We start from the raw sequence: 26,833 nt of genomic DNA on the forward strand, positions 1-26,833 counted from the left end.
TGAGGGTGTAGGAAATAAATTAGTTTATAAGTAAATAAATAAGTGTATAGGCAACTTTACAATTGTATAGACTAAATGAGTGTATATGTATATAAACAACAAAATAATTGGATAGGTAAATAAATGAATGTATAGGTAAATAAATGAGCATATAGGCAACTAAATGAGTGTATAGTATAGGCAAATGAATAAATGTATAGGTAAATAAATGAATGTAGGTACATAAAGTAGTGTATATGCAACAACATAAGTGTATAGGCAACTAAATGAGTGTATAGGCAACTAAATGAGTGTATAGGTAAATAAATGAGCATATTGGTTAATAAATGAGCATATTGGTTAATAAATGAGTGTATACAGTACGCAACTAAATTAGCAATATCTATAAGCAAATAAGTGAGTGCATAGGTAAGTAAATGAATGTAAGGGCAAATAATATGGTAATGTGTTACTACACCATGCCTTTCTGTTTCAGCACACCTCTAAGGTGTTTTATTAATTATAAAGTTAAAATTGTTCCTTTTGTATTAAAATGTTTCAATTCGGTTGTCTATTGAAACAATAAAAGATCAGAACAGACCAAAAGCAAGTAATGCAAACTTAAACATGTGTTTTTTATTCCATTAGCATTGAAGATGTATCATTATTAGAGAAAGAATGACAGACATGTGAGTGAATGGGAACTCCCTCTTCCTTCACGTCCACTGCAGTAACAGTGCGCACGTGACTGGTGAAGGCGAGAAGGTTGCGTCCCAATCTGCGCGCGCACTACCCTAAATGCACATCGTACAGTACGTCGAGAGAAAACAGGTTACTATGGTTACCATACGCAGCGTAGAATCTCCACGCGCCGTGCAGTGGGCTACAGGGCTGTGAGATTGGGACGAAGCCGAGGAAAAAGCCTTCCCTACTTGTCTGTTTCTGCAACACGCCTCCCTGAGCAAGTCGCGGGGCCTCGTGAGGAGAACCAGCACCGGACAGACAGACAGCTGTCAGGGCTGCACGGGAAGCGGGCATGGCATCCCCGAGCCTGGGCTTTAACGGGGCTCGGAAGAAAGCCGCCGCGAGGAACGGAGCTGTGGAGAGGAGGAATTTAATCACCGTGTGCAGGTAAGCGACGAGCGCGCGCGCCTTTATTAATAATTACGCTGCAGTTTTTACACCAGAATTTCAACAATGCACGGTTTATTTCTCACTTGTTCCAATTGCTGGCACATTTTTATTTATTAAACTGTCTACAATTCAGTTATTTCACACGGAAATTCTTACTTCATCATGCTGCATTAAAGTTCTTTTACTTTGCAGCAGACTGGAATAATGTAAAAGGTTCATTTTCATATCTTTGCGTTTATTCATGACATTCCTTTTTATATAATATAAACCGTAGTCACTGAATCAGCAGTTTGCTTTGTAAATCAGTAGAAGTGTGTAAAACGCGTGCTGCACGCAGAAACACACCGAAATGAGGTTGCCAAATCGTGGATATTTCCTTCCGTTTCCCAGCTAAATTCAATGATGCAATGTATAACTTAAAGAATGAATGAATTAATGGATAAATGAATGAGTAAACAAAACGTTACAGCTAAAACAAGTCATTGTCAAGACTTAATGAAAATGCAGTATTTGCATTCAATATAAACATAACCGAAGAAGATTTAATGTATGCATGAAGGAAGGGAAAGGAAATGGTTAAATTAATTAAACGGTACAATTTATGAACGTATTTGCATCAGGACGATGTGTGTCATGGCTACAGAACAAAACAAGAACAACAAGAATTTTGCAAGTGCCTTTTTATACCTCACGTTTCCAAACAAAAGCAGTTTAATAAGGTAGATAAAAGATAAATCTGGCAACCGCAGCGGTAATCTCGCATCACGTCATTTTTATGCAAATTAGCCCTGTGACAGGCTAAGATTTCATTTCATTCTGCTCAGGTTTTTTTAAAACACAATATAATTTTATAGTATAATTATTGACTTGTTTGTTTGTTTAAATGTGCACCAGAAAATTGTGTGTTTCAGGTGTATAATTAGAATTATATTAAGTGGAGAGTGTGGTGTTTATCTTCAAGGAGTGTAATTAATTAATGAGTTTGTAGAAATTGCAGTAAAACTGATAACAGCAATGCAAAATGCATTAAGACTAGGGATGTCCTACATCAACATGTTCTGTATTTCCATGATTCGTCATGGTTCAAATTCTAATCTGGATTATTTAGGTTTACACCGAAATGGGTGTAGCCAAGATCATGAGCTATTTTTTTTGTATATATAATTAAATGTGAAACTTTCTGCCCCTGTAAACACTGTGAAGTTTAAATAAAGTTTTTGGTCTTAACTAGAAATGTACAATATTTTTCAAAATAAAAAAATAAAAAACTTTCAACCCATTATAAGTGACCACAGTTTAACAGCAGTGTCCCTGACCAGGCAGCTACTAAAGATGAGTAAATGAATCTTGTAAATGCACTGTTCACCTCATCGTAATCAAGTGGCCTTTCATTGCCTCATGATTTTAATATCTGACTGCTCAATCAAACCCACTAGCTTCTAGTATAAAAAAAATCCCAGTAGCATAGTATTTTTGTCCTCCTAGTGTCTTCTTGAACAGTAATAACCCAATGCTTAATTTGCCTCCAATTTATGTTTGTTTTGTTGTTGGTTTTGAGAAAATTTTTTGTTCATCCTAAATGATTTATTTGTAAGGGTTTATGTCTGTAGTATTTATGGTAAAGAAGGACCAATTTAACATAATTAACCTATTTATAAATATAGTTTTGGCTTTTGGAGTGTAAAAATCTCTCGTTTTGAGAGTTGTGCACCTCAGTACAGCAGGATGCTGAACAAGGAGACCAGCTAAGAGGCTGGATGAAGGCTACAGTACAGATGACTAAGTACCCCTAGAAATTTGGCTGCAGGGAATATCATGCTCAGGGACTGATTTTTTATTTTTGTATTCTTATTGAGGTTCAGTGAGTAAAAACAATCCCAAGCTCTAACATCAAATATACTAATGTTGGAGCTTGGGATATTCCATGATGCCATGGGGGGAGTGATGTTAGAGGTTTGATGGCTGCTCTGGCGCTGGCTGTAACCACCATGTGGTGAAAAACTATATAAACTATGTCAATGTTGTATAAGAACTGAAAAAGTAATCCTGTCTGAATAGGACATACTGTAGGCTGCTAATTTGGGCATCTTTAATGCAACTGAGCTTCCCTTTTGTTATTAACAGTTAACTAGCCAAGCAAAAGGAGGTGACCAATACTTTATATTTACAGTTTATTAACAGGGTGTACTGAATGCTAGAAGTGGTAATTGCAAAGGCATATGGAAGCTGCTAAAAGTAATTGAATAGTGATAGAGAGACAGATAGAGATTGATAGAAAAGGTAAGAGAGTATCTTTCAAATAGGTTCCTGTGACTTTTGTTGTTTTTGTCTTGTTTTTAAAAATCTATTTTTCGCATGTTTGTTTGATGTGAGTTCGGTGTATCCTTTCTGGTGACTCAGCCATCCATATCTGGGAGTCCTAGGGATTGAATTGACCGTGTCCTCAGGGAGAAGTGTGGAATACTTGCACTTTCACATCAATCAACAACAAATCATGCAGGCAGTGGAGGGTGGATAGCACGTTCCTCCATGTCTCGGAGGAGGCATGTGATAGCCTTTGTCCTCCCTTGTTTGTACGAGTGGCGTTCAGGTCAAACCAGGATGTTTGATTGTACAGAATGACCAAAGACTGTTATGAGATTGGAAACTAACTTAATTTTTCTATATAATCCCCTGCTACACTAATGCACTTATGCTAGTGTTTCACTAATGCTTGGACACCCTCAAGGTAGAAAGTTTTCTCGGGATGTCACAGGATTGCCTGTTTCACGTTGGAAACGCTGGCCTCCCAGGAACTCCTTTGAATATTAAAATGACTTGGAGTGACGTCAGGACTATATGGGGGACGTGTTAATAACTCTCAGCCGAGTTCCTGTAATGTGCAAGTGGTGTTCATGAATCATTTTTTGTACAGTTCAGATTTTTTATGGCTGCTAAGTGTCTCATGCTTAAAGTCTTCTGTAATTGTCCAGTGGTTTTGCATCTCCATTTATGAGGCATTTCACCACAAGTCTCGGTTTGACTTGAACACCTCTTGTACCTCTTGTTTGATTGTTGAGTGGAAAGAAATGAAAACAGGTAGGAATTGGATGGGGGGGGATGTATTCCAAAATGATAGGGTTCATAAAAAAATGAACCCCAAATATGAACCTCAGAAAAAATGTATTTTATGTAAATTGACCAAAATTATAAGCATTCAGAATTCAAATGTGCATGCAAATTCTAAAGTCATAAAAGTGTACACGAAGAAACCAAAAAATGCCATTTGTTTGCAATGCCTGCTTGTCTCTGCTTGTTTGATCAGTAAAGAAGAGATTAATTAAGCCGTGCTGTATAATCTTGATTCTGGCTTTTTTATCATCTTTATCGATTAATATTTCTAGAGGAGTGTGTGGTGCATGTTCTGTTTTCTTGAGCTGGATTTTTATGCTGGCTCAGAGAAGGAAAATGTCACAAGAGAGCACAGCAGCAAATGTCATTCTGCGTCCCAGCTGCTGAACAACACATCGCTCACTGCAGTCAGACCATTTCGCTTTTTCGAAGAATTATTGTAAAGCATTTTGGAATAACTGTCGGACATTTTAATGTCCAAATAATAATAGAAGCATTGACCAATAATTAATAAATAAATTATTGGTATTCTTCAAGGTCTACTTCCTTATGTCTCATCTGTTTAAAATCCATGGCTGTAGTCAAAAGTAGCAACATAAGGAGTTACTGTGAAACTAAACATAACCACTTATCATACCGTATTATTCGTTGTCGTATCCGAAAGATATTAACTGTTGTTGCCATTCGGTCATGTTGCATGAAGTAGTTTTATACAGTACCTCTGAATAGTAAAAAAAAAAAGGTCTTCATCAGTGTGATTTGGAGTAATTAATCTGTTTATATTTAGTGTCTTAGTCAGTGTTTTTGAAGTAGGGTAAGGCATCATGGCAGGGTGCCAGGTGAAATGCCCACTAATGTCAGACACCACTGGGAGACTCAGCAGGAGCACCTCGTTGTGTAAGATCCTAGTTAACACATTAGCAGTTGTCCTTGCTCTGTGCTAAAAAATGATGGATATTACAATATTATTAATAACAAGAAAAGTGTAGATTGAAAGGAATGCTGTAGGGTATTAGATTCAGATTTCGAATCCCTTTGCCCTTTTTAAATATTGTATTGACTGAAACAAGCCAGTTAGATTAAAAAAAACGTTTAGTGCAGTATAGGTATGTTGATTGGAGTGGACCCATTTGGGGGTGCTGGCAGAGGAAATGTTTATCATAAAGTCCGGCTCTAAAGCCAAACCTGTTTTTCATACTATTGATCCATTTTGTAAACTTTTTGGCAGATCTTTTTCCTTTTCGTACCACTTGCACTGAAAGCATGACTAAAGAGAAACCCCTTGGTGTTACAAGATGATAAGTGTGATCGCAATGAAGTCACAGCATCCATCTCTGTGTCACACGTACGGTCCTGAGAATAGCAGCTCGGAGTCTATTATTGCAGCTGTCGATCTCACACACACATGTGTACACACACTCAAAATGTACACACCTTTGTCTCTGCAGGAGTAAAAGAACCTGGCCTATTTTCTGCCATTTATTATTTCATCTGGGTGGTTGTTTTTTTTAGTTCAGAGAAGGGAAATGTCACATAAGAAATTAGCAGTGAAATAGCATATTTCCTTCCAGCTGCTGAACCCAGCTGCAGCATGCAACAGCCTTTGGAAAGCAATGAACGAGAAGCGTTGAGCATGAAACGTTAAGCATGAAACGTCATTTCACACTAATTATATTTGTTAAAGACAAGTGGAACAAAAGGTTGGAAATGATTTCCGTATTAATTTCCTCTCTGGAAAATGTGATCAGTGTGCTGAGTGCGTAAAGGTCCCCAGTTATTAACTCAGTAAGTGTTAATATGTCTCTGTCTATAATTTAATTTAGCTTTTTATAATGATCCTAATACAAATTACTGATTAGCTGATACTAATTACTGATTCTGATGAAGGGTTTATTCGTCAACAGATTTGTACTTAAACCAGAAGCTTTCTGAGTAATGTTGTAGAAAATGATTCACAGAAGGTTACACAAGAGCCTAGTTTGTAGGAAATACTAAAGCAGTTGTATGTGGGTGGCACCATGGCTTTATTGGTTAGTGCTGTCGCTTTGCATCTCCAGGTCCTGGGTTCGATTCCCACGTTAAGTCTGTGTGCATGGAGTTTGCATGCTCTCCCAGTGCTTGGTGGTTCTTCTCCGGTTCTCCGTTTTTCTCCCACAGTCCAAAGACATGCAGATTAGCAGAGGTGGGTAGTATCAAGTTACGTTTACTTGGGTAACTTAAAAAAAAAAAAAAAAGTCTAGTTAGCTTAGCTGTTTTATTTAATGTTGCAATGTTGACATGTATAATTAGCAAATAAGCTAGAGGCTAAAAATATAAGTTTCTTTCATTTGTTCTACTGAATACAGTTTATGGTAAAGTGAGACCTCTTGTACATGTTCTAGTGTTATTTTCTACCTGCTGACCCATTCTGAAGGGAATTGAAAATAGTTTACACTGCTCAAACATACATATGTTACCTACAGTAGGTGTTTGTTTCAAAAGCTTTATGTTGTAAAAAAAGATTAGGAAATTTGTGTTTCTTGTTCCTTAATTAGCTATTTTGTAAAGATATTTAGTTTTATTCATTTATTTAATTTATTTTTTATTTTTTTCATTTATTTTATTATTTGGAACTGTCAGAATTTGTACATTATTTTATCATTTTGTCTGGCTGCTTACATAATTGTAAAAAGAAGTAAATACATTTTCTCCCTAATTTATTTGTCCAATTGGCTGTAGAGCCGTGATTAATGTGGGAGCACTAAGTACCTCTCATCCCTCCCCTCTGAGAGAGCTCGGCCAATCAGCTCTCTATAGACCTCCGGCTGCGAGAGGTTACAGCATCACCCAGGAATCGATCTGGCGATCTCCAGATGGATAGGTCGAGCACCTTACCACTACGCCACTTCGAGGCACTCTTGAGTAGTTTTTTCACCGAATACTTTTTTTACTCTTACTCGAGTAACATTTTGGATGACTAATTTTACTTCTACTTGAGTAATATTATTTTGAAGTACAACTACTCTTATTTGAGTTCAGTTTTTGGCTACTCTACCCACCTCTGCAGATTAGACTACTTGGCGTTCCCAAATTGCCTGTAGTGTGTGAATGTGATGGGAATAAATACAAGATGGGAATAAATACACTGGTCACCATTGGCCTCCACGGTCCCTAGTTGGGCTACAGAGGTTGGATGGAGTTGTACAGTCACTATTTTAAATGTTCTTTAGGAGTTTTTTAACAAATCTTTGAGTGTTGCTAAAATTGAATAATTGTATTCTTACTTACATTCCCAAGAAAACTAATTACTTTTGTGTGCGTAGTGTATTAAAAAATATATAGTTTTTTCTTCTCTTGCACATATTTCCTCTCATGCTACACAAAACACAGGGGAAAAGCCTTGAGCTCACCTGATTTCTTTATATTTTGTTTCCAAAGAGCTAGACTTTCTTGTATTTTAATGTAGTTATAAAAGGAATAGTTCTCCAGGCTTCCTGAAAGACATTTTTTCTCTTTCATTATCTACTGGACTACAGTGTAGAATATGGAGATAAGTGGCACAAATTCAAAATGCTGGAGAAACAAAGACTCTTTAGAAAGCCTAAAGTAATTTGAATGTGTAAGTGGTGTCTATAAATGATTGCATGTACTGTACAGTTCCCACAGACAGATGCTCCTCTTCTACACACTGGCAACAACTTAGGTATTCCACTCGCTAAATGTTCATGTGAAGGACTGCTTAGGGCTTCGAGCCACTTCGGCCAGGATGTATGGCCTTCTTTAGAACCTTTGCAGCATTTATATGTTTTACTGCGCCTAGTGATTCTCATAAAGTGTTGTGCTTGAAGTCTTCTGTAAATATCAATTGGTTTTACGCCTTTACTCACTCACTCCCTTACTCATCATCTATACATCTCTGTCCTGTATTAAGGGTCACGGGGGGCCTGAAGCCTATCTCAGGAGACTTGGGGCACGAGGCAGGGTATACCCTGGACGAGGTGCCAATCCATCACAGGGCACACACACATTCACACACTACGGATTTGGGAATGCAAATTAGTCTAATATGCAGGTCTGTGGACTGTGGGAGGAAACCGTAGTAAACCCACCAAGAGTACCCGGAGTAAACCCACCAAGGACAGGGAGAATGTGCAAACTCTGTGCACGGGGTAATCGACCCCGGACGCTGGAGGTGCAAAGCGACAGTGTTAACCACTACACCTACAAGTCCCGGTTTGACTTGAACACAAGTTATTCTGTTTTCCTCACTCCTCCCAAATTACATAGTTGCAGTAGCATTTTTTCCACTAGCTAACATAGCTGGCTATTGATAAGTAATGGATACTTTACTTCTGATTAATTCAAAAGGAAATACTGCCATATTTTATGTACATATTGGCCAAACAAATTAGTTTCTATAAAGACTTACATTATAGCCACTACAGAAGCCACTTCCTCAATTTCTGTTTTAGATTAGATTCAAAATAAGACTAGTTAGAATATCCTGTTGTCACAAGGTGACTGTTTTTTGTTTGTTTGTTTTTTAAGGAGAAAAGTATGATCATGACAGTCACAGCAGGCATCACCGTGTCAGACATATGGCACAAAGAGTCGCAGCTCTTTTTTTTTTTTTTTTTTTTTTTAAATCTAGCCAGTTTATTATTAGACACAGAATACACACAGAGCCTCCCCCTTTGAATAAGCTATTACTCTGCAGTCAGATACAGATACCTGTTACTATAGAAACAATAGCGATAGAAATGATTGTTACTATTTATGTAGCTTTAACATTAACTTCTATTTTGCCTTGCAGCCAGCACGACTGTCAGCTTCAGGTTAATCAACACCAAGATTAGTCAACACCACCTGACCAATCAGATTTAGGAATTCAACACTAGTGTGCTGAGAGGTGCTGTAACAATCTCAACCTAGAGTTGGATGGTTGGATGGTTGCATAACACTTATAAAACCCCACATGCTGTATGTCATGGCTTCTGCCTCATTAAGCTTTTTTTTTAGCAGAATATGTGCTAAAGTGCTCTCTTTTTTTTTCTGTATCTACCTTTCTCTCTCTCTCTCACACACACACACTCTCTGCAACGAGATACACACACACAGACATTGAAACTTATTGATGTTCACCGGGACGGTATTCTCATCTGATGATGCAAGATAAGACGTCATGGAAAAAGGCTGTAGCCTGTCTATTAGTCGACCTTGATAATGTGGGATGTTTCAGGTCCCAGTGATTAAATGTGTATGTGTTTGTGTGTGTGTGTGAGAGAGAGAGAGAGAGAGAGAGAGACTGTAGGGAATAGAATAAGTGAGAAACACTCTGATCTCAAGTGCTCTTTTTCACTGTAAATAAAACTCCTCCTTCCGATGTAGTCTTCAGAAGCACGCCTGCAGATCTTGACAAGACATCAAATTTCATTACTGTCAATGACATGTGAAGGCTGTGCTTTTCTTGCACATCCATTGAAGAACATAATTGAGAACTCTTTATATGATTATTATACACAATTATTTCTAAAGTAGTAAGAAGTGATCATGACACAGACCTTCGTTCCATTACAACGCTAAACCAGGGTTTTTTCAAACATCCTGTAAACCACTTTAACTGTTATGTTAACTGTATAAACTTGTTCATAAGTGGGGGTCAACCTGTATTCCCTGTTGGCAAAGGTGATGGAAGTAAACAAACTCAATAGTCAAGTAAAAATACAGTACTTACTTAAAAATTGTACTCCACTACAAATAGAAGTACTAAGTATGTGGTCTAAAATGTATTTTAAGTACAAGTACAGTGGAACCTTGGATTACGAGCATAATTCGTTCCGGAAGCGCGTTCGTATTGCAAAACAAAATTAAAGCAAATTTCCCCATAAGAAATAATTGAAACTCAAATTATTCGTTCCACAGCCCAAAAAAATAAATACATAAAAATCATTAATTCAAAATATAAAGTAAAAATAAAACAAATTAATCTGCATTTTACCTTAAAAAGTAAAAATAAATCCTGACAGATAAATGTTTCTGTTTATGTGCGCAGTCACTGTGTATTTTTGTGTGGGTGTGTGTGTGTTTGTGTATATGTGTGAACCTAAAGTAAGAGCAGAGAAGAAGTTAGCCCCTCCCCGCCTCCTTTTTCTTATCTTACACTGTGGCCCTCCTCTCTTATTTGAGTTTTACACACACACACATTAACGTAAGAAAAATTAGCACGGAACATTACTAATACCTCTCGCACGGATGTTGATTATACCAGTGCGAGACACGCACTGGGGACCGAGCAGGGGGACGATAACCCACAATTCTTGAGCGCGAGAGAGAGAGAGAAAACATTGGCTCAGTTGTAATCACGTGACGCTCGGCGTCAAAACAATGTGCATGCCTGCTACATGATACTCAATACTCGTAAACCAAGACTTGCTCATCTTGCGGAACACTTGCAAAACCACGTTACTCGCATTCCAGGGTCCACTGTACTATACACACAGAACACAAAAACTGATTTTCTGGCTGATTTTTCTGAAGTTGATTTTGATATGACAAGATTCAACATTATTTATACAAATGGCGGGTAGCATTGTGAGCCTGTTTTATTATTTCAGTAGCTTATCTAGCTAGCTGCTATCATTGCTACCCTATTTAATGATGGTTCATGCAATTAAACATGGGAATATTGCATTTTTTTATTTAGGTATTTATTTACTACATTAGCTAGATCACATCTGATCATAATATGAAAAGTGCTCAGTTTGAGAGGTTTGAAAAAGGAGCTCAAAGGCCGAGTGAGTGGTATCCATAGCCCAGGTAACCGTCAATCACGTTGGTGACATAGCTAACCAATCCGTGCAATCTTTCTAGTCCTTTGTAAACTAGGAGTGCTTGAACTGGTGTAATTGTTTTGTTCCTGTCCTTCTCACATGAAGTGTACCTCAGTCGGGTCAAAGCACTTTTGTGTGATCGTCACCCAAAAAAATTTACGAAACTCAATTTAAAATGTAGCGAGTGGAAGTACAGGGTTTCAACACAAAATTAAGTGAGTAAAAGGATCACAAACAGGGAAAAGCTCAAGTGCAGATACATGAAAAATAAGGACAGTAACAGGGTAGTTAACAGAGTTGTGCTTACTGAATGTAGTATATTATATTATTATCGTTGTGTCCTATGCATGTAATAGGTGGCAAAATATGCTTCAGGACATAAAAAAGAAACCAGACATGCTGTACCTGCATTTATATTTCTGAGCCATGCTGTATTCCTGTTTCTATTCCTCATTTCTGTGTTCTATTTTAATATTTGGATGCTGTAGTTTTTCTATTAGATTACCTGCAATTTCTATCCACGTCCCTGGGTAATGTTCCCGATTCCTCCTTCCTTTTAGCTTCAAAGCCATGGTTATGAACAGAAACCTATTTGCTCTGCCATCACAGGCATCTTCAAACAGTATCTCCAAGATCACCAGTGCAGTGGGTGATGATTAAGTTCCTCGAGCTGTTACAATTTACAACAGAACGTTGTAATATTCATGAATGTTTGTTAAAGTGGTAAGATCTGCCTAAAAAAAAAAAAAGCACCCACTTTGCTGGTGTTGGTGTTTAGTGTGTAGACGGAGATCTGGCTTGTGTTTCTTTTCTTCTAAAGGTTAACAAGGCACAGCAGACTTGTTCGGACGCTGATTCATGAGCTCCAGCTGCTCAGCCGAAAGGGAATGTGACATGAAGCTTGTTGTTTCTTATTTTCTGTCTGGTTTTATTTGGTTTACTTTGCCCAGGTTTAAACTGGAAGTTCAGATAGGAATATTTTTTTGAGGTTTGTTTCAGCCTGTCGTTGCCAGTCAGTTGTTACCATGTGAGATTTATATGAAGAGGTAAACAAATCATTAATTTATTTGAACTTCATGTTTTAGTTGACATGATACGTAAGTGGCATCTAACAGATATATGATGAGCTAGTTGTTAAGTGTATTAATACAGACTTAGAGAAACACATACCTTGATAAGTATCCTTTTCTAACAAAGATTTTAATGTTGTACATTTTGCTTGTGCTTGCAACTATTATAGTTTATCTGAACATTGCTTGGCTGGTGTATATAGCGCGGCAGGCGGTGGTTTTTAAAACAAAGAGCATGTGTGGCCTCGCACCTCCAGGGTTGAGGGTTCAAAAGCCTTTTCAGTATAGAGAGAATGACCATATGGTATAATTCCCACGTTGAGCTGATGTTTAAATGTAGCTAAACAATAAATACACATTTATTTTGCCAATAGGAAGTAGGTTTCTATTTTATTTTGATTCTTTGACCTTCCAACTACGAATGGAAAACGAATAACCTTGACAAGGAATCCGCTTACTTTCTTTTAATTTAAAATAGATTTTCTAAATTAGAACATTTGTCTTTACAGGTTCTCTGTGAAAACACTGATCGACCGGTCTTGTTACGAAACTATAGACGACACGTCGCCAGAGTTCATCAATTTCGTCTCCATCCTGGAGCAGATCCTCAGCCATCGGCTCAAAGGTAGGACCATAAGACTGTTCAGACCGTATGCATACTGAGCTATGAAATACCAAACCCAGCCCCATGCAGGCATCGTGATTAACGCACAGTGGGTGTTTCTGAAACATAATGACGTCGCCTAAGGAGGCTGTATTTGGAGGCATTGGATGCGGTCTGGTTTGAAGGTTTCGCTTTTGAGATGCCTTTATCATTTTATTTTTGAAGGCAGCATACATCAATATTTTATCAGCCACTATATGACATATCCCATGATCCTGTGCATCATCAGACAGGTTGTAAAAATTTGGCAGTTTGTGGGGCACTTGGGTTATAGTGTCTTTGTTATTTAACATCTAATGCATGTATTCTTAAGTATGAAAATAAAGGCATGTGTTATACAAAACAAATAAAAATAATAATAATTTAATGTTATTCCACAACTAAAGAGGTACATTTTCTGCATAAAATATGATTGGTGCTTGCTGTGGGAAAACTTGGGCCCGCCCATATCTCTATGACCATGGGATACACAGTGAGGATCAGTTTCAAAGCTTCTATGGAAATTACCATAGCAGGGAATGCAACTGTGAGCGCTTCTTTTAATAGTCAATGTAAAATTTTGTAGAAGGATAACATTTACTACATTTGTATAGATTTGCCAGAACATTTCCTGCAAGAGTGTATAAGTTGTACCCCTGGGGCGCAAGAGGTGCCCAAATTTGACCCATTGACATATAATGGGGGAAAAAATCCCACAGAATTAACATTGAGACCAACTTTGATGGATTCTAGAGCAAAACAAGAATTTTGTAGAAGGGTTTTTTGGTCGGTTAATTGCCCCCTGCGCCCACCCCTTAAAAAAGTCACACAGTAGCACCCCATTTCTGTATAAGCCACACGATTTGACACCTCATTCATGGGTCTACGACAAATGGTACGGGACTAGTTACACGCCAAACTTTTGTATGGAAGAAGAATAAGAAAAAAAAAGAAAAAAGCCTGTGAGATAATAATAGTACAGTGTTTTGCTTCGCAAGCACCACGAATAAATCAAGTTCTATTCAGGTCACGTTCATACATTTTGGAACAGAGATAAGTTTTTTGACATTTGGTCCCTGTATGTCAGTAAATTAAAATTTAAATGAAGCACTCAAGATATGAGCAATTAAGAGTTTTAGCTTTAATTCAAGGGGTTTGACAAAAGTCTGGCATTACCCATTTAGGGATTATGGGGGGGTCATAAATAATGGAACAAGCTTTTCTAATGATAAACATAAAGATTGCTTTTAATACTTTGATGAAAATCATTTGCAGTCAATGACTCCCTAAAGTTTGGATCCCATGGACAAATATCAAAAACTTGCCTTTTTTTTCAAACCTATGGACCTGGTTGTAGATGCTTTAAAAATTGTTGTCATTCGAATTAAAATTGCACTTGGAATCATCGTACGAGTTGTTGTCAAGTTGGATTTAAGAGTTAACACAGGTCTCTGAGGTCTGTATGTTTATGCTCCAGATGATGCATTTTTTCATACCTCAAATTCACTGTTTCACTCCCTCTCCAAATGCACCATTTTAGTGTCTATCTACTGTATATGAGCTACTGCAGAGCCACGCCCCTCCAGTGCATAGCACAACTGAGCAATATGCCAGGGGATTATTTTTATATGAGGACAGCCCATAGAAAAATTAAAAAAGGACGAAAAGCACAATTTTTCACTTTTTTTTTTGTGTCAACAAAAATAAACAAAGTAAATTTGCATAATAGGTGCCCTTTAAGGTAAATGATCATTATTTGTCGTTAGACACCTGAGATACAGCTTTCAGTGAAAGGCATTAGCTTCCTGTTGACGTTATCCATGTAGAAGCATTTTATCATTTTCAGCACAGCATGGAGGAAGAAAATCAGCATACATGCACAGGTTATAGTATAACAGCGACAGGTTCGAGCTGACAGGGAAGCTATTGTTATGCAAATAACCACTCTTTATGTCGGTGGTGAGAGCGAGAAGAGAACTTATTCTGCACTGAAGCTTTAACTCGACAGTCTTTCTTTCATTCGCTCACACACATTTTCTCTTTTAACTTTTTCATATCTTAATTTTGCACATATGTGCCGCAAAAAACTGTGGAAAGAATTCAATTGGAGAGCCACAAAAAGATCAGTTCAGAGTATTTCTTATGTATCTTATGTAGTCTCTCCTGTCTGTCTTTAATTCTTTCTCCCACTTCCTTTTTTTTTCTTTGTATTATAATGTGCAGGTCAGGTAACTTGGTTCGGCTACGAGAGTCCACGTAGTTTCTGGGATTATGTACGTGTGGCCTGTAGCAAAGTCCCTCACAGCTGCATCCCAAGCATTGAGAGCATGGAGAATGTACGCAGTTCCAGAGCCAAGGTAAGGACACACACACACACACACACACACTAACAAGATTTTATCACATTTTGATTGCAATAATGAGCGGGCCTTTTTCATAAAAAGGTTTTTTTTTTTAAATAAACTTCTATAGATACATATGAAGAATAGGGTTTTCTCTTTCTCTCTCTCCATTTATAAATCTGTATATATATATTTTTCTTCCTTTTTTTGCTTGCCTGTATCCATTTTTGCATTTTAATCTCTCTCCCTTTCTGCCTCTCTCTCTTTATCTCTTGCCATTTATTTCTGCATCTGTCAATTTCTCTCTCTCTCTCTCTCTCTCTCTCCCCATCCATATATATCCCCCTCTGTCTTTCTGTTTGTACTTATCCATTTTTTCATTTCCGTCTAACCCCATTTTATATGTGTGTATGTGTGTGTTTTCTCTAACTCTCTCTCTCTTTTCTATCTCTTGCTATTTCTCTCTGTCTCTTTCCATCTTTCTCGCTCTCCCCCACCTCTCAATTTCTCTCTCTCTCTTTTTCTTTCTCTCTCTCTCTGTCTCTCTGGCCATCCATCTCTCCATCTGTTTTCCTCCCAGGGTCGTGCATGGATCCGAGTTGCCTTGATGGAGAAACGGCTCTCTGAATATGTATCTGCTGCCTTGAGAGACTTCAAAACCACAAGGTTTTAGACACACACACACACACACACACTCACACACACAGTTTCAGCCAACAATGCATATATCCGTAAATATATATTGCTTAAAAAAGATATGTCATGAAGTCTATATATAAAAGGTGGGCGTGTCATTAAGTCAGTTAATCAAAGGGTGGGTGTGTCCTTACATCCAAATATGGGCAGGAGTTCTAACCACGTATATATAAAATGGGCTGTTATTCGAAGGTTTGAAATGATGACATGCTGAAGAGAGAAATCTACTGTAATTCTGCACTTTGATACAGGATCCTTAGTTACAAGGTTAAAAATTTGTCATTAAATGGAATTTACTGCAATGTAAAGGACTCCGTGCTGCTTGATTTCTGATATATACACGTCATGTACCATCTAGCGTCTTATATATTAGACATTGCTCGACGGTAGCGAACTGCATGTGGATGATGATGATGATGATGATGATGGTAATGAGTCGTTTGTGTGTTTGTGCATGCACTGATGTTTCCCAGAAGGTTTTATGAGGACGGCGCGATAGTGCTGGGGGAGGAAGCCGGCGTGCTGGCAGACACTCTCATTGGACTAAACGCTATTGATTTCAGGTACACATCGCTCTCTCCCTCTCTCTGTGGGGTGCTATTGACATTCAGGCATGTATCTGGCGGAGAGGATGTTAATGATTCCACTTATCGTAGATGCATACAAACTAAACCTCTCACTGTGTTAATATCTTTTAAATCAGCTATCTTAAAATGGTGAAATTAAATCAACATTACCTGTATTTGTATTGGCTTAAAAGGAGATTTAGAGGATAAAATGGGGAATGTTAGTTTCATATAATCATTAAGTTTTTAACTTTTGTTATTTTCTGCATTTACTGTACTAGTGAGTGAGGAGAGTTTAACTAATTTAACAGACAATCATATTTTTAATGTAATCCTCATATTTAATGGCGGCACGGTGGTATAGTGGTTAGCACTGTCGCCTTGCACCACCAGGATCCGGGTTCGATTCCCGGCCAGGCTCGATTCCCATCTCTGTGTGCATGGAGTTTGCATGTTCTCATGTTTGCATGGTGGGTTTCCTCCAGGTACTTTGGTTTCCTCCCACAGTCCAAAGTTAGCTGGGTAGACTAAGCCCGTAGTGTGTGAGTGAGTGTATGTGTGTGTGCCCAGGCCCCCGTGACCCTGAATACAGGATAAAGCGATATAGAAGATGAGTGAGAGTAAATGATCATACTTAATACTTTTACTAAAACTGAATTGAGCTCGAATCTCTAAATGATCAGTTAATAAGCACGAGACTCATCTATAAATCAAACTAAGTCGCTTCTCTCTGACAGTTTTTGTCTAAAGGGTGAGAGTTTGGATGGAAGCTGTCCTGCTGTAATTGACTACACACCTTACCTCAAGTTTACGCAAACGTAAGACTAAACCCTCAAACCCTTAACAGGATTATTAAAACCCCAATATATAATGTTGGAAACGTATGAGGTTTGCTATATCGTGCGTGTTCCTCAGCTCGGACAGTATCAGCAGTGATGAGGAGGAAATGAGGACTCTGGGCAGCAGTGGCAGCGAGGCCAGCACTCCGGAGACCAACATGGCCGCCTGCTTGAGCACGGACCTGAGCAGCTGGTACAGCAAATGCAAAAGAGTGGAGCAGAAATATAGAGTGGTGTTGGAACAAAAGGCAAGTAGCGGAAATCAATATAGTCTGTCTGCAGTTTATTATCTTTACGTGACACGTTACATCAGTGACAAAACAGGTTTTGTGTGTGTGCATTTAGTGTTATCTGGAGGAGCTGGTTCGTCTAAGAGAGGCTCAGCTCTCAGAGTCCGTCTCCCAAAATAAGGCTTTACTGCAGCGTTTCGCAGAAGCCGGCCTTAACCATAAACTGGAGAAAGAACAACTGGAGTTCATCATCTTGGAGCTTCAGGACCAGCTGTGAGTACACACTAAGGTGTAAATAAGAGGCGTGGCCCGTGTAAATGTCAGCCTCAGTGAAGGAGACGTGGCTTCCTTGCTTGTTGTCTTAATGAATGAGGGTTAGCCTCTGTGCTGTGTGTGAGTACATGTGATGTTTTAAGTCTGCTAATTGAGGGAGGCATGGATGTGAGCCTGTTAGTTTTCGGCAAAGAGGTGTGGCTTGTGTGCCTGTTAGTCTCAGTAAAGGGGGTGTGGTCTTTGTGCCTTCAGTGTCAGTGAAGATGTGCTCTGTGTTCCTGTAAGTCTCAGTGAAGAAGACATGGCCTGTGTGTCTCTTAGTCTCAGCGAAAGAGACATGGCCTGTGTGTCTCTTAGTCTCAGCGAAAGAGACATGGCCTGTGTGTCTCTTAGTCTTAGCGAAAGAGACATGGCCTGTGTGTCTGTTAGTCTCAGTAAAGGAGGTGTGGTCTGTGTCCCTTTAGTCTCAGTGAAGGAGGCGTGGCCTTTTTTTCTTTTAGTCTCAGCGAAAGAGACACACGTAGCCTGTGTGTCTGTTAGTCTCAGTTAAGGAGGTGTGGCCTGTGTGTCCCTTTTAGTTTCAGTGAAGGAGGCGTGGCCTGTGTGCCTGTTAGTCTCAGCGAAGGAGGCGTGGCCCGTGTGTCTCTTAGTCTAAGCAAAGGAGGCGTGGCCTGTGTTCCTGTTAGTCCCAGTGAAGGAGGCGTGGCCTATATCCCTTTTAGCCTCAGCAAAAGAGACGTGGTCTGTGTGTCTTTGTGCCTTTAGTGTAAGTGAAGATGTGGCCTGTGTGTCTTTTAGTCTCGGTGAAGGAGGCGTGGCCTGTGTGTCTGTTAGACTCAGTGTAAGAGATGTGGCCTGTGTGTCTGTTACTCTTAGTGAAGGAGGTATAGCCTGTGTCCCTGAGTAGATGTGTCATGGCTGCAGCAGTCCATTTTAATGTTCCATTCACTAGATTAAGTGCAGGGTGTCTGCTTTTTAATTGATTAGATGTCAAGAATAATCAGCATGCGGATAATCATTCTGATCACATTCATTCAGGAAATGTATTTGTTTGTGCCTTTCCTGCATCAGGAATGTTTCACAGCGCACAGCGAGGAGAGGCATCCTGCTTTCAACTCATTAGGATAAAAATGCTGAGTAATCAAACATTCATCAGCGAGTTGGCTCTGTGAGGGCACTGCGGAAGGGAGGACAGAGTGATGGATGAGTAGAGGAGAAGAGAGGAGGGACAAAATGGTAGAGAGAGGGAAAGGGAGAGATGATATGAGACAGGAGCTGTCAAGAGTAAGAAGGTGAAGGATTTTTTAAAAAGATCTGATGTTTGTTTAAATATGTATTTGGCTTATATCATAGATTTTTGATCCTTCAGGATGTTCGTGTGTTCATGAGATACACAAAATGTTTTTTTTTAGAACTGTAAAGGTATATAATAAAGATACAGCAAACAGGGTTTTTGTTTCCAAATGTACAAGTAAAAAAGCTAATGATTGCCACCTTTTAAACCACTATCTCCTTTTTGGAGAGCTTTATTTTTTCGTTCTGTATCAGCCATCTTTCATTGTCAACTATTTTTTAATGAGGTTTTATTACATGACTGAGACTGTGTTCACACTGCTTGGCCCAAATCAGATTTTTTTCCCCCTTACGGCTGTGTTTACATTACAAGGCACATTTTTCCGGCAGATTAGAGTTACATGTTATGACGGTTCATATTCATTCATAATTATTTGCGACTTTTATCTGACTATAATATGGATGCAGTTAGTTTGATGTATTTGCTGAGGTCCAGAAGAAGGAAGAAGATGCCTGGTTTTAGATATTTTAGCTACTGTCTCGCCAGTCTGAGGATGAACCTGGTGCCGGTGTTATGCGCAAAAATGCCCCCCCGCCCCCCCCAACCCAAATCCCCACACATATTCATTATGCATTTGCATTTTAGCGCAAAACACAAGAACAACTCACGGAAGAGTGTACATACAAGTGTTTGCATATCTGGAAGAAAATTCTTACGTTTCTCTGTGATTCTCAAGGGCCAGTTTTGGGACGTTTAGCAGGAAAATGGTTTAACAATCAACAGTGTAGTGAGATTCTTATTGAAGAGCAGAAGCCTAAACCTCAGATTAAATGCAAAGGACTGCTTTTCGAGGGCGTTGTGATCTTGCAATGACGATGCACATCTGCACACCTCTGCCTACACGGTCGACACCCTGAAAAACCTTCCCTGAAAAGCTATTAGGACGAAGGACTATTCATTTAGGATGAAGAAGTGAAGACAGTAGCGCATCCGTGGCTCACAGCTCGGCCTTAAACGTTTTTTAATGAGTGAATGCGAAAGCTTGTCAATAGAGGGACAAAGTATATTGAAAAGCAAGGAGATCACGTAAAAAATTCTTTAGCCATTTTTGACTCACCCTCGTATTATGGAACTCGGAAATTAATACACGGTTTGACGTGATGAGAATTCTCATGAGCAATAACAAGCTGTAATAAGTTCAGGCATGAAATGAATGCTCTAGATTATAATAATAAAAATTCCATATAATAACAGAAGTATGCTTTTATCCCCACATGAGTAACTTACAATGGACTCGGGTCACTCGGGCTAATCAGCGGCTGGCAGAACATACACTTGTCGGCTGATTATTCATTCTGCACAAGTATCATTCTTATTATGATGATGATGTGCTTCAGCTCCCGGTCAGCATCACCAAATGTGCCATCGCAGTGGAAACTTTGCACTTTATAGCCGCAGAGGTGTCCTGTATTATTAATAAAGCGTGTAGATGCCAGCATTTTTGCTGCTAATTTATAGCCCCGTGTTTTTGAGGTCACTATCGGGCCAATTTGCATACCGTTGCTGAGGCAATTTCCTCTCCTCTCTCAGGAAGCAGCCACTTTGTCTTAAAAAAAGGTCAAAAAAAAAAAACGTCCTGCAGAATAGAGCACTAAGTGCTTCTCTCCAGCTGTTGATTGCAGACGGTGAATAGAAATTACAGTAGGTGGGTATTTCATAATGAGAGGTTACCTTGTCTCTAGAAGATCTGGTTCCTCTTTTGTGACTGATTCATTCTTTACAAAAAAGCAAACAAACCTCTTTAGATACAACTTTCTAGTCTTTTTTAACGTATGCAAAATTTTAAGTATATGATTATGCTTATTTTAAACGTATACTCTGTCTTTTGTGGATGGGTGTGCTTTAAACCCTAGCAGAACTGTACTGAAGAACCATGACCTGCGATCCAGACAGGAGCTCACCTCTCACCTGACCAATCAGTGGCCCTCGCCCGGTGCCATGGACAGCAACGCCGTCGCTCTGGACACCCTCCTCTACCAGAAGCGCACAGGCCCCTGGGAAGAGTATGAACCTGTATATTGTATATTTATTTTAACTAATAAGTCTGAACATGTTAAATTTTTCGAGTATAATGCTTTGCTTCTTCATACAATAGTTGGTCTACACCATGCTCATACTGATATTAAGCTGAATTTTACATTTTGTAGATGAGCTGTGATCCTTATAAGCATCATTAGGTTTTCTACAAAATTATCAAAGATTAGAATAGAGAAAAAAAAAGTGTGACCTCAACATCTTTAACTGAGACATGGTTCATTGCTTCAGTTTATGTAAGTCTGAAACTGTTGATATCCTGGGATTTCCACACACAACCCGTCTCTAGAGCCGTCTTCTCTTTGAGACAGAATGGTGTGATGTGTTAACAGAGAAACAACTTGTTGGCAAGAATGATATTAAGATCACATCGGTTTTCAGTCCTGTTACCTAAAAAATCCAGAGTGAAATCTGAAACTGGACACTTAAAGACTGGGGAAAAGATCTGGGCCCATATTTATAGTACAAAGCTTCTTAAGCCTAAAAGTTGCTCCTAGTGAATAAATTCTATGAAAATGCTCAGAATTATGCCATTTTCTTAGAATTTCCCCTTAAATTACCAAGACTTAATCTTGGTAAAGATAAAAATTATTCACAAAGCATCTTAGCCCTAAAAACAGCTCCTAAGGTAAAAATTGTTAAGAGTAGAGGAGGACTTTTAAGAGGCTTAAGAGTTTCCATAGCAGAGGACAAAATGTCGGAGAGAAGAAAGATTCTCCAAACACGGAACGTAAAGCTAAAAGTAAACACTGCTCTTCTGTGCAATTAGGTTTTCTGCCTGTTTTACTCCCTTCCGTCTCTCTTGGATTGTTGACTGCATACCATCCAAAAGTACAACTTAAATAAACTGTCCTACAATCATGTAAATTGGTAAAATCTCAGCCAATTTGCTCCTACTGTATCAACCTGAATTGGATTACAAGTAATAAAATCAGTTTGGTAAATAAATTTAAGAACATAAATATAGTAACTATTGTGTGGAAATTGCTTCTTCAAAAGTAGACACATTTTCAACATTTGGCTGTTTAATTATCTTTAAGATATTTTGCCTTTAACAGAAACTTTGCATAACGTAGCCTGTAGTCAAGATTATACAGTTTCTTCATATATAAACATTATGATTTCACTGTCTGTTGTATTATCATATATTCTGTTTTCACAAATAGCACACTTAAAGACCTTTGCAGAGGTCAGAGGTTATTTTTTTTTATCAACCAATCACAGTCCTCGAATTGCTGAGTCATCCCGAGCAACAGGGTTAACCACACCTCCTCACTAAGATGAAGGGTTTTGTACTTTCCTTACTCAGAGTTGCTCTAAAAAGTTTTCTAAATGACTTTTAGTCTAGGACTCCCAGCTAGGACTTTTTAAACTAAGATAGGAGCTCTCTGAGAGAATTCTAAGAAGGCCCTGATCTTCCATTCTCAACTATTTTTAGCTGTCTAGTTTTGATGAATCTGTGTGCATGATAGCATCAGATTCCAGTCTTCCTTCACTCTTGAAAGTAGAACTCAATGTGGTATTCTGCTGTTGCAAATAGTTCACCTCTAGGTGTAATGTTTTGTGCATTCTGTAATGCTCTTCCTGCTCACCACGCTTGTAAAAAAATAAATGGTTATTTGAGTTACTTTTCTCTTCCTGACATTTCAAATTCAATTCTAATTTTATTTCTCACATAGCTTTAGCTGTAGAAAATATATTAGAACAACGTAGCTGTACAAAATATAGATGATATGACCGTGGAAATATGGAAAATATAGAAACTGTTATGGAAATTGAAAGCGTGGCAATGGCAGTTGAACATGTTCCTAATAAAGTGGACAACAAACCACATTATAATAAGTGAGAACTTCGCTCAGCAGGTGAAGCAGAAATGCATTAAAGGCATGCAGCTGCGAAATTCATTAGTATAATCAAGAAAATTTTTGCAGATTTCTTAAGCATATGAGTAAAAGTGTGTGTCTATGTGTGTACGCAGCAGCATCGTTTCTGGACGCGGGTTTGTTTGTGTGTATTTTCAGGAAGAGTTTTCCGAGTCTGGACCAGCTGTCCGCAGAAATGAGTCTGTCTCAAATGTCCCTGGAGCCGGGACACACACACACGCACAGTCTGGATGGCAAGACCGGATTGGCCTCCTGGCACAGAGAAGGTACAGCGCTGTGTGTGTGTGTGGGTGTGTCTGTGTGCATCAGTTAAAATGGCATTAGTCTTTCTAAAGGAAATCGATGATCTTAAAGAGGACTGTTCTGACACAATTATGTTGGAACACAAGGTTAATGGTCTTAGGTTATTTGAATCAGACAGCAAAATAAAAGCTTTTATTATTGTGCATGAGAGAAACACACACACACCTGCACAGGAGGAAAGGGATAATGAACATACACAATACTACAGGTTAAAAGTTGCTATATATGGCAATAGTGGCTCCAATGATTACATGGCGCTTTTAACAGTCAGTATTGTCGCAAAGCAGCTCTACAGAATCAAAAGAAAAGTAATGAGCGTATAATGTGTGAGGAAATATGTAGAAATCAAAATTATCAGATTGTCCATGATGAGCAAGAAAAAAAACGGTGACGAGGGAAGAAACCTTAAGAGGAACCAGACTCAACAGGGAACTCATTCTCATTTGGGTGATATCGGATAGCAGGGATTGATCTGCAGTCATACTGAGTGTTAGGAGGCTGAAAGTTCAGTATAACAGAAGATGTGTTTAAGGTAATATGTTAATATCAGTTATTGGAGGCTCGGGTACAAAACTGTTCGTAGAAATTTCAGTCCTGAACTATTGAGTAACTGCAGTCACAAGTCATCAGAGAACAAATGTCTGCATCATGCATCCATGCAACAAGATCTCCAACCAGTACTGGGCCACCAGGATGAGTTGGGACAGGTCCAGAGGGCAGAAGGGGTCTGGATCACTGGATCAAACTGCCACCGAGGAAGTCCCTTATCCCTCTCTGCTTCAGGGGTGCTGTATTCAGGCTGACCCTGCACTTTGTCCCCAACTCCCTAACTATAATATGCAACAATAAATAATAATCATATCAATGTGCTGTAAAGTACTTGTGACAAATAATTTTATCTTAATGATTACATTGATTACTAATAAAGTGGCCGATGAATCTCAGTACACACAGACATTATAATGTATAAGATGTCCTGATATAGTAACTATTAACCTATAATATTGTGTATATTTTAAGTGTTTTTTGTTAGTGTCTTCATCTACACATTATCACTGGCACTGGAATAGTCTTGTTTGTTGTCATCCTTCATATTGTTTTCCTTGTCCCGGTTGTCTCTCTCCGTCTCAGCAGTGTATCACACTCTTTATTACATCCTTTATCTGAAGAGATCTCATCGCCGTGCTGCTGGCCTTGTTGCTTATTACAAATCACAGCCCAAAATAGTATCGGAGTAACTGAATTAATTTGAAGCTGTGCAAGATGTTAATCTATGTGTGTGTGTGTGTTTTTAGGTAAAGAGGACACTCCGTCTCTCAGGGGTCTGTGTGGCTCTCTGACTTCAGTGGCCAGCTATAAGTCCCTGGCCAGCCTGAAGTCCAGCGAATATCTGGCCAGTCCAACTACGGATATGACCAGTCCGGGGCTCACTCCGTCCTAAACGTGCACACACACACTGTACACGCACACACACTTTGTACATATACATGTATTATAGTAATTTAACCATAAGCTGAAAGCCTAGTATTAAACATTTTTTTACAGCCTGAGAATCAGACTCTGTTACTGGACCAGATCTGACTGCACTGTGCTAAATCATATGATCATATGATCCATGCAAAATCATGGGAAAAAGCAAAACTACCTAAAAGCTTGACATCAGTATTAGTCTTGTGGCTTTTAAAGATTAAATCTGCTTGATTCTGACCTTTTTGATTTTCCAACTTGCTACAGGGGTGGACAATTCATCACTTCATTAATCAAGTATAAGCTCCAGTGTACTGAAAAGAAGTGCAGCTTGTGTAGTGTGTAAAGTCTTGCAACTTATTTCAATCTTCACTACACTATGTGCACTCATCAGGGGACACTTTTGTCTCTGCTACGTCTCTACTAGATGCATTTTCTACAAAATAGTTTATGGGGGTTTTAATGACGTGTTTGGATAAGATGTGCGTCACCTTTTCTGCGTCAAACAGTAAACAGGAACTAATTGCAGGTAGGAACTCGAGTTGTGAGCAGGGAACTAAAAAAAACATCGCACCAAACGTGCCTGAGAAATCAATTCGAGCCAATCATTTTTCATTTGCTTCTTGCAATGAATCGTACCTAATTTGTACAGAATTGAGATCCTTTGCATAAAATCTACATTTCAGACATCGTTAAACTTGAAACTTGAATTGTCATGCTGAAATCCTAAAACGCCCATGCATGCATAGACTATTAATGATCATCTGTCACTTTGTTTGTCACTAATAAACTTAGGGTAAGGAAATGGTATGTGGTTTCGCAGTCAGTCAAATGCTGTGTGTCGTGCAGCAGATCAGATTGTCCTTAGGTTAATACAAACCAAATGAAAGTTTGCCCATTAGGTAACTTCAACACACTTGACTCAGGAGCACGTAAGCGATTTGTCCACTCCTGTTTATCATCAATGAGGGGCGTTCAAGTCAAACCGGGACTTGCAATGAAATTTCTTGTGAATAAGGTCGGAAAACAATTGTACAGACTTTAAATACAGTATAGTACTCCACTCATGGCTCCGGCATACTGACAAGCCCTAGTGAAATGCTGGGATGAATGCATTAATATACCAGGGGATTATATACACGGATAACAGTAACTTCTACTCTTATAACTGTGTTCTTTTCTACTGCGCACTCAAAAGTCCTGGTTTGACTTGAACACTGTATAATCTGCAGTTTTGTTTAATGTATTTGCTTTGAGCTCAGGACCTGTTTTCAGTTTGCGACTTGTATGTAATTTGCGTTTACACACTTTCCTAAACTCTTCTACTTAATCTGTGCCAATTCATCCACCAAGCTCTATTTTTTATCTTTCTTACATGCTTTTTCATCATTAGTAACAATGAATGATCTAGTCTTAATTACTTATCATGGTCGCCTGAATTCTTTCAGTCTCTCCAGAGCCTATTTTGCTCATCTCCTTGTTGCCATGCTCTTACATATTTGTGAGTTGATTTACATACAGAATTATCCCATAGTACGTCAATCATGCTTGTTTGCTTTGGCTTATAAACAGACAGTGATTGATGAACACTAGAGGATTTTTAATGTGTCAGGGTGTTGGTCATTGACGCATTTGGCAGGTCAGGAAGGAGGTTTAAGGGACAAATCAGACAGCGCTAACATGGGGGGGACGTTACGGTAAGTGAAAGGTTATGTTATGGATTATGAATTTAGTATGTTTTTTTAAATCATTTTACATATTTCTTTAAGAGAAATATGAACAAGACTATTATTACTATTTATTGTATGATAAGCTCATATCAAGGAGTTTTTATTAATTTATCTATGTACATCCAAGTATTTTGGATTTTGTTTTGCCGTGTTGATGTTTTTATGCTTTATGATGTAAAAATTGGATTTAAGCCAACATTATAATTTTTATAAGCTAACATCAGGAACTTTCGCCTGGTTTTTTTTCTTTTTTTGGATTAAAATCCATGTTATTAACAGGTTAGTTTAGGCATTTAAAAGCATGAATCCCTTATATGAACTTTGCTTAAAAGCATTTAGCATTCCTGATTTTCAAATTCTGGCTTTAAAG

The 26,833-nt window shown here is 38.6% G+C and overlaps 1 protein-coding gene across 5 annotated transcripts; it reads left to right on the forward strand.

The window, feature by feature from the left end:
• The first annotated feature begins 309 nt into the window (after positions 1–309).
• Positions 310–24,810, forward strand: rundc3b (RUN domain containing 3b). Of its 5 annotated transcripts, none has more exons than XM_053488369.1 (11): positions 310–1,110; positions 12,613–12,728; positions 14,970–15,103; positions 15,669–15,754; positions 16,258–16,347; positions 17,088–17,168; positions 17,266–17,437; positions 17,535–17,692; positions 20,900–21,059; positions 23,102–23,229; positions 24,562–24,678. In XM_053488369.1, the coding sequence occupies exons 1-11, from the start codon at positions 1,016–1,018 to the stop codon at positions 24,563–24,565; spliced, it is 1,224 nt and encodes a 407-aa protein (XP_053344344.1). In that variant the 5' UTR covers positions 310–1,015; the 3' UTR covers positions 24,566–24,678. The 5 variants fall into 5 exon arrangements, with proteins under 5 accessions (XP_053344344.1, XP_053344340.1, XP_053344341.1 ...); XM_053488365.1 differs by having other exon boundaries at positions 687–1,110; positions 20,900–21,049; positions 24,562–24,810; XM_053488366.1 differs by having other exon boundaries at positions 687–1,110; positions 20,903–21,049; positions 24,562–24,810.
• The last annotated feature ends 2,023 nt before the right edge of the window (positions 24,811–26,833 follow it).

Source organism: Clarias gariepinus, chromosome 26 (assembly GCF_024256425.1).
Source record: "Clarias gariepinus isolate MV-2021 ecotype Netherlands chromosome 26, CGAR_prim_01v2, whole genome shotgun sequence".
Taxonomy (NCBI): domain Eukaryota; kingdom Metazoa; phylum Chordata; class Actinopteri; order Siluriformes; family Clariidae; genus Clarias; species Clarias gariepinus.

Bases quoted from the DNA above. Each gene is read 5' to 3' on its own strand.
- rundc3b (XM_053488365.1), top strand. From the start codon at position 1,016: ATGGCATCCCCGAGCCTGGGCTTTAACGGGGCTCGGAAGAAAGCCGCC. The intron at 17,169-17,265 runs GTAAGACTAAAC...CGTGTTCCTCAG, and splicing joins TACCTCAAGTTTACGCAAAC to CTCGGACAGTATCAGCAGTG. The intron at 23,230-24,561 runs GTACAGCGCTGT...GTGTGTTTTTAG, and splicing joins GGCCTCCTGGCACAGAGAAG to GTAAAGAGGACACTCCGTCT.